This window comes from Physeter macrocephalus, chromosome 2 (genome assembly GCF_002837175.3).
Source record: "Physeter macrocephalus isolate SW-GA chromosome 2, ASM283717v5, whole genome shotgun sequence".
NCBI classification, from domain to species: domain Eukaryota; kingdom Metazoa; phylum Chordata; class Mammalia; order Artiodactyla; family Physeteridae; genus Physeter; species Physeter macrocephalus.
The window spans coordinates 16,668,883-16,676,494 of NC_041215.1; the positions used below are offsets into that span (position 1 = coordinate 16,668,883).

The 7,612-nt window shown below is 56.6% G+C and overlaps 1 protein-coding gene across 1 annotated transcript; it reads left to right on the top strand.

The window, feature by feature from the left end:
- The first annotated feature begins 492 nt into the window (after positions 1-492).
- IER2 (immediate early response 2) lies at positions 493-3,773 on the top strand. Its single transcript, XM_007103625.4, has one exon. The coding sequence runs from the start codon at positions 2,155-2,157 to the stop codon at positions 2,824-2,826; it is 672 nt and encodes a 223-aa protein (XP_007103687.1). The 5' UTR covers positions 493-2,154; the 3' UTR covers positions 2,827-3,773.
- Positions 3,774-7,612: the final 3,839 nt, after the last annotated feature.

Here is a 7,612-nt window from a genome sequence, read left to right on the forward strand (position 1 = left end):
GTCGGCTGAGTGGGGTCCTGATCTCTGGAGCGGGATGTCTGAAGAAGTCCTCAGAGGGTCGCCCCCCTTGTGTGTCAGAGATAGCGTCTGGGCTGGGGATGTCATTGTGGAGTTTCGTGGGAGGGAGGATGGGGGCGTCCTCAGCAGGTTGCCGTAATATGTGGCAGCATCGCTGAATGGGGACAGTTTTGGGAGAAGTCTTTTAGAAGAGAGAATAATTGTTTCCATGTGCCGGAGTGGGGAGTGGGGGACATGAGCATACTCCAAATGTGCACGAGAAGAGCAATTTTTTGGCGGAGGGGCAGGAATACATGAGAGGGGGACTGGCAGGGTCTCCATGGGGGGAGGAGGGGCGGGGACAGGAATGTAGTGGTCCTCAGGGAGTAGCTGCTTGTGTTGGCAAGGTCTTTGTGTGGGTCTCTGGGAGATGGCGTCAGTGTGAGCCCTGAGGTGGTCCCTGCCCGCCGGCAGGGGGCTTTCCGGAGGGGCGTCACACCTTCCTGGCCTCCGGAGGGAAGGAAGCGAAACTTTCTTCTCCCTCTCCGCGGGGCCCTCTGGACGCCGCTCCGGAAACCGGGGGCTCCAACCACCTCTAGCGGCTGGGAGACGGAGAGCGGAGGGGGCCTGCCCGGAGGGTAAGGCACCACCCCCGCCCGCCCGCTGGCCCGGAAAAAGCCGGCTAAAGTCTTGTATAGAGAGCCTGGCCCCAGTCCTTATATGGGCAGCCGGAAGCGGCTAGAGCGCATGTCTTACGTCATTACTTCCAAATTTAGTTGTGGAAGTCTGGCGGATCTAGTGGCGGGAAGGTTCGCGCACCAGTGCGGGTGTGTGTGTGTGTGTTGGGGGGAAGCCTCCCCTTAAAGGGCCCGCACCACGAGTGAGTGGAGCTGTTCGAACAATTCTGCATTTTCTGAGGAACTGGAATTAGGTTTTCTTGGAACTGTAGTGCGTAGCGGAAGGTGGGGCCGATGTTTTCTATCTATCTGCTCTATCTCTGCGTTGCTCAGTTTCTAGGTCCTATCCCAACTCCGCCTCCCGGGAAGCAGAGGCGGAGAACGGCTGCGTCGTTTGGGGGACCGCAGCCACATGTTCACTCGGGCTGTGTTGCGGCCGGGTCCTCCGCCTTACGAGGTCCACGCCCACGGTGGATTTCGTGCCGACAGAAACTGGGGTGGGGGTGGGGGCTGCTCAAAGCGGAGCGCAGAGATGGCAGCCTGGGCTGCGCTTGTGTCTGCAGACGTCCGCCGCCCGTGTAGTGGGCAACTTTGCCCTAGAGCCAGCCAGCGTGTCCCGCTTTCTTAACTGCTTCCAAACAAGGGGAGTGACGGGGGCTGGCGGACGCTGGAGAGACAGGAGAGCTTCAGGTTCCACTGGTCCCCTTTCACCGCCGTGGCTCATTTATTCGTTTAGCAAATATTGGACGAGTCATTCTGCCTCGGTTTCCTCACCTGAAGAAATAAGATATAACTACCCTCCGCGGAGTGGAGGTGAGAGATCAATGAGATGTTTATGAAAGGAAAGCCTTTAGCGCCTGGCACGTAGTAAGAGCTTAGCAAGTGTAAGCATCGTTATTGATTTAAAGAAACAAAAACAAGATATTAATTAGGCGCCTGGTAGATGCTAGGCACAGTTCCCACGGGGGATGTACCGGTTAGAACCCAAGTCTTCCCGGGTTCACGAAGGGAAACGTGCCGCCTACGACCCGCAGGGGTCTCCAGACGCAACCCGTGGGTGGACCCTGAGTCCCACCCACGGCCCCTCTCCCCTGGGCCCGCGCGCGGGTGCAGTGGGGGGCCCTGAGGAAGCAGACCACCCCGAGAGCTCAGCTTGGACTGGGGAACGCTCCTCCTCACACGAGTTCGGGTCCCTTTTCTTTGCTCGGTAAATTCCACCCTGTCGCTTTAAGGAGTCTCTCGCCTCGGAGCTGTGGAAGGCCCGGATGCGACTTTCTGATTGGGCGGGGCGTCTCAGTGACTTCACTTGAGGTACAAAAGGGCCCGGGTGGCGGGCGCCGGGGCAGAGCGTCCTGGCAGCGTCTCAGCGTGGGTTGGCCCGTAGAGAGAGGCGTGAACGAGCGCCTTGTCCAGCGTGCACCTGCCACCTGCCCTGCCCAGCCGGGTGTCCCCGCCGCCTTCGCCCCTCCGTCAAGCAGCTATGGAAGTGCAGAAGGAGGCGCAACGCATCATGACCCTGTCGGTGTGGAAGATGTACCATTCGCGCATGCAGCGCGGTGGCCTGCGGCTGCACCGGAGTCTGCAGCTGTCGCTGGTCATGCGCAGCGCCCGGGAGCTCTACCTCTCGGCCAAGGTGGAAGCCCAGGAGCCCGAGGTGCCCTTGCCGCCCGCCCGCTCCCCTGACCCTTACCTGCACCCGCCGCGGGAAGCGGAAGCCGCAGCAGAGGCAGCGCCCTCCGACGGTGAGCAGCCCTCTCCGGAACCCATGGACACGCAGGAGGCACCGAGAGCGGAGGAAACCCCTGCCCGCTGTGCCCAGCGCCCCGCCAAAGTCAGCCGCAAGCGGCGGAGCTGCAGCCTGAGCGACGGTGGGGACGCCGCACTGGTCCCGAGTAAGAAAGCCCGCCTAGAAGAAGAGGAGGAGGAGGAAAGGGCCTCTTCGGACGTCCTTGATCGCCTGCAGCCCCCTCCGGCGCAAGCGGAGGGCGCCTTCCCCAACCTGGCGCGTGTCCTGCAGAGGCGCTTCTCCGGCCTCCTGAACTGCAGCCCCGCCGCGCCCCCGACGGCGACGCCGGCGTGCGAGGCGAAGCCGGCTTGCCGCCCGCCGGACAATATGCTGAACGTGCTGGTGCGGGCCGTGGTGGCCTTCTGAGGGTCCGTGAGCGGCGCTACCAGAGCCCAGAGCGCGGGCCGAACCGTCGGCCAGAGTGCGCAGACCCGAGGCGAGGCCCACTCCCGGGGGAGCGCCCGCGGAAACCGTGGAGAGGGGCAGCCGCCCGGGCTGCCGAGATGCCCTGAGAGGGACTCTACCCACGGGGTGCCGTCGCCACCTGTGTGCAGCGGCGACACCGAGAAGCCTGAGCCGGGGGCGCGGGCGCCCACAGGTGCTGTCTTAACGGACTGGGATGTGGACCTTACCCTCTCCTTCTGGGACTTGGAGAAGGAAGCTTTGGTTCTTTAAACTCCTCAGGGTCGTACTTTATTTTTTACTGGGGGCTGTGCTGCCCTTTCAAGGTTTTTCAATAGTTGGTGTTTGCGTTTCCAACCTCAGAGAATTCCAGGCACTCCCCTTCCCCCTCCAGTGACATACTTGTGCAAGCGGTCATCGTTGCGTCATGGGCAGACGTGGGGAGCTTCCTGTTGCCTTGCGTGGGTGTGAGGCCTGGGAGGAGGATCTGGGATGTGGACGCCCAGGGGAATGGGAGGAGGGCGGCCTGAGTCACTTCGCCTCCGCGTGCTGTGGGTTATTGCCCCGAGCCCCTAGGCCTTCGGGGGCAGAGGGCAGATTTAATTTCAGGTTAAAATTTTTCTCATCTGGTGTGTTAGAGGTGGGAATATGTTGACAGTCTCAAGCTTGATCCTTCCTCAGACCAACAGACACAATCAACCCAGACGTTCCTGGTCTGAATCACAGAAATGGGGGGAGGGGGTTGTTCAGAGCGCTGTAAAGCTGAGCTGGGATCAGTTGCTGGTGAGACTGGGCCAGTTTTGGGGGAGGGGGGTTCTGTTTACCTTTACCGTGGTGGATTCTGTTAACTCCATCTGTCTGGCCTTTTTGCTAGAAACGCCAGATAGGAAAATAAAGACCATTTGAAGAAAAAGTCTGTGGAGCCCGTCTGGTTTTCTTCCCTGGTGGGGGAGGGGCAGGGTTAAGGGGTCAGGAGCTGGCTGGCGGCTTGCTGGGGCCCCAGAAACCGGTCTGACCGGCTACCACGTGGGCAGAGTGGGCGGGAAGGGGCCGGGCCCCTTTTCTTTGCCAGAGCACTGGGTGCTGATTGCCTGGTGCTCTGACCTTTCCATAACTCTCTCACGTTTGGGGGTTCCTTGGACATTCTCCTATATTTCTGGCTGGGTCAGAGTGCTTTCCGAGTTCAGACGTTTGGGGGATACTTTGGGTACTGTGACCCCAGCAGAGTCGGGGGACCGCACCTCCTTTGGAGACTTGAAGGATGTCTCCCAACAGCCCTCCCCCCCTCCCCGCCCCCCGCTTGATTAACTGAATCAGCAGGGATCCCACAACTGGGGTGGAACTGAGCAGGTGACCTTTGGAGCCCAGTTCCAGTCTCTGGCGGTATAACTGTGTGGTTCAGGCGAGGAGGTGTGCCCCCAGCCTCAGTTTCCTCATCTGCAAAGTGGGCCTCAACAGCTTCCCTGCGAGGCTGTAGGTTTAGTAATTCCCGTGGGAGCGCTTGTTTGCTTTGGCCCCACCCCATCCCCAGGTTAGCCCCCCAGAGAGGAGGAAACCCTCACAATTTCCCCAGTGCTGGTTTAGGAGAGCGGCTGTAGACGTTGCACTGAGGCTGGGGGGTGGGGGGCTGAGGCTGGGGGGTGGGGGGTGGGGGCTGTTGGGATGACAAAGGAGCCGCAGGTGCGGGCGGTGAGGGCGGCGGGAGGCGCCGGGAAAGCTCCCGCCCCGCCTCCAGACGGCAGGCTCCGCCACGGCGGGCCTCCCGAGACCCGGGGGACCTGACCCCGAGGGTTGAGGGAGGAGGGTGCGGGGGAGGGGAGGCCCCGCCCCCGAATGCCCGCCCCTGGCTCCCCTCCTGCCTCGTTCACCCATCGCACTCCCTCCTCCCTGCCTCCCTCAGGGCCCCCCACGGGAATCTCACCTCCACCGCAGCCCGTTTCCTTACCGGGAAACGTGAAAGACTTTAGTGCCGCCCCCTCGGGGGACCGACCCACAGCTCCGCAGTGGGATGCTGGGGGACTGCAGCCCCACACCCCTCGCGGTAGCTCAATGCGTCCGCGTGGGAGCAACTCCCTCGACAACCTGGCCGGGCCCCGGGAAGTCCCCGGCGGCTGGGGAGGGGGCATCACTGCGCATCCTGTCGCAGGAACCGCCGGGCGCTTCCTTCCGCGGGAAGCTGCTTGGCCGACCCCCGCCCCCGCCCGGGCCGCCTGGGGGTTTCCGGTACCCGGTCACTGGGGGCTGAGGGCTGGAGGTGATGCTGTGGCAGACAGGCCAAGTGCCCCTCACATACATCCGCTTAACGTATACCCTTCCCCAAGACCCCATTTCACCCATCAGGAGAGACAAAATTGAAAATTTGTCACACAACAGTCGACATTGATGAGCCATGGAGTTTCCACGCCATTACATGGCATTGGGTTATTGGGACAAGCCCTCTGGGGAGTAATCGATTGGACAATAGCTGTGAAAACTAAAACTGTCACACACCTCATGGCCCGTGGATCCCCACGGAACCTCAGGCCTGGAAAAAGAGGTTCCAGAAGGGTATTCACTACAGCATTGTCCAAAATTGGCACAAATTGGGGACTTCCCTGGTGGCGCAGTGGTTAAGAATCCTCCTGCCAATGCAGGGGACACGAGTTCGAGCCCTGGTCCGGAAAGAGCCCACATGCCGCGGAGCCACTAAGCCCGTGTGCTACAACTACTGAGCCCGCGAGCCACAACTATTGAAGCCTGCATGCCTACAGCCCGTGCTCTGCAACAAGAGAAGGCACCGCAATGAGAAGCCTGCTTGCCGCAACTAGAGAAAGCCCGCTCGCAGCAACGAAGAACCAACACAGCCAAAAATAAAATAAATAAATTTATAAAAAAGCACATACAGCAGATATTCACTACTATATATAAAATAAACAACAAGGACCTGCTGTATGGCACAGGAAACTATATTCATATCTTGTAATAACCTATAATGGAAAAGAATCTGGAAAAGAATATATATCTAGGGACTTCCCTGGTGGTCCAGTGGTTAAGACTTCACCTTCCAATTCAGGGGATGTGGGTTCGATCCCTGGTTGGGGAGCTAAGATCCCACATGCTTCAGGGCCAAAAAACCAAAACATAAAACAGAAGAAATATTGTAACAAATTCAATAAAGACTTTAAAAAAAAACGGTCCACATGAAAAAATCTTTAAAAATCTATGTATGTCTATATATATCTATATCTCTGAATCACTTTGCTGTACACCTGAAACTAACACAACATGGTAAATCAACTATACTTCAATTAAAAAAAAAAGTTGTTTGTTTTGAAAAAAATAATAAAAACACATACAGCAATACAAGTATATGTATATGTATGGGAAAGTGTGTACAGACACTGTGCTAAGCCCAGAGAGCTGGAAGAATAGTTCCTCATCCAGTAGCTCAATGTGAACGAGAGCTCCCCTCCCAGCTTGAGTTTGGTCTAATGCTAATGATTTGACAGGGTTGATTCTTCCTGCCTTCAGGCCCCCCGCACTCACACTCCCACCTCACCCATGGTTCCTGCCTCAGGCCCTGGGTCCATCTCTGTCTATACTCACCCTTAAGTAGGCTTATTCAGTCTTAAGGCCCTAACTGCCACCTCTGTGCTGACTACCAAATTTTGCTCTCCATCCTGGACCTCCCCCTAACCTCCAGACTTGTCTGGCCAAGTCCTCTCTCTCTGTCTCCCCTTGAGGCTCTAAGGTATTCCAAACCTAGCAGGACCTAAAGAGGATTCTTGCTGCTTGCTGCCAGGCTTTCAGCTGAGGAGGAATCTTTCTTGCCTTCCCTTTTCTCCTTCCTTCATACCCTGTCCAGTCGCAGGTGCTGTCAACTTGACTACCCATCCCACTCCAAGCTTTTCCCCACCCTCATGGCTCCCACCTTGCTGTGAGCTGCCTTCACCTCTCACCTGGGTGAGGGCAGTGGCTTCCTCCCTGCCCTTGATGCCCACAATCTATTCTATGCAGCAGCTGCACTGATCTTATAAAAATGCAAATGGGATCATTTCACTATCCCTGCTTTCCTCTGCTTCATCTACACTGGCCTCCTTTTTGCTTGGAGAACAGGACAGGTGTGTTCCAACCCCAGGACCTTTGCACTTGCTGTTCCTTCTGCCTGCAACGCTCTTCTCCCAGACATCCACAAGTCCATCCTCACTTTCTGCTGAAACGTCACCTCCTTGGGGAGGCCTTCTTTGGCTACCTGATCTAAAATAGCACCCCACTCTGCTACCTACTCCTTTACCCTGTTCAGCCTTCTTTAGAGCACTGCTCACCTCCTGAAAGGATATATTTAAGTTCTATTTAGCATCCATGGCTCCATATAAATGTCAATTCCATGAATGCCCAGCCCAGGCCTGAGTGAGTGAATGAGGTTGTCTGGGGTAAGCAGGTGCTAAATGCTTAATATTTATTATCTCATTAATCAGTGACTTCCCATGGCTCTTAGAATTGAATTTCCCAAACTTCAGAGAGTTGAGGGTCAGGATTTTTGTCATATCTGCTTAACAACAGTACTACTATTTAAGTAATATATTTTTAAAACTTAACCCACTTGTCAATCACTCACCATACTTAGAAGGTAACAGTGTATAAAAGTTACAATGAAAATGAAACACTGTCATAAGACCCTGCTGAAACAGTAGCCAATGTTAGGTTCCAGACAGCTTTCTTTGTTACAAAGGAAGATTAGAAAGGTTAAAGACACATTATTGCCAAAGAC

What these genes read in the sequence shown, in the direction of transcription:
- IER2 (XM_007103625.4), top strand. Translation starts at nt 2,155, where the DNA reads ATGGAAGTGCAGAAGGAGGCGCAACGCATCATGACCCTGTCGGTGTGG.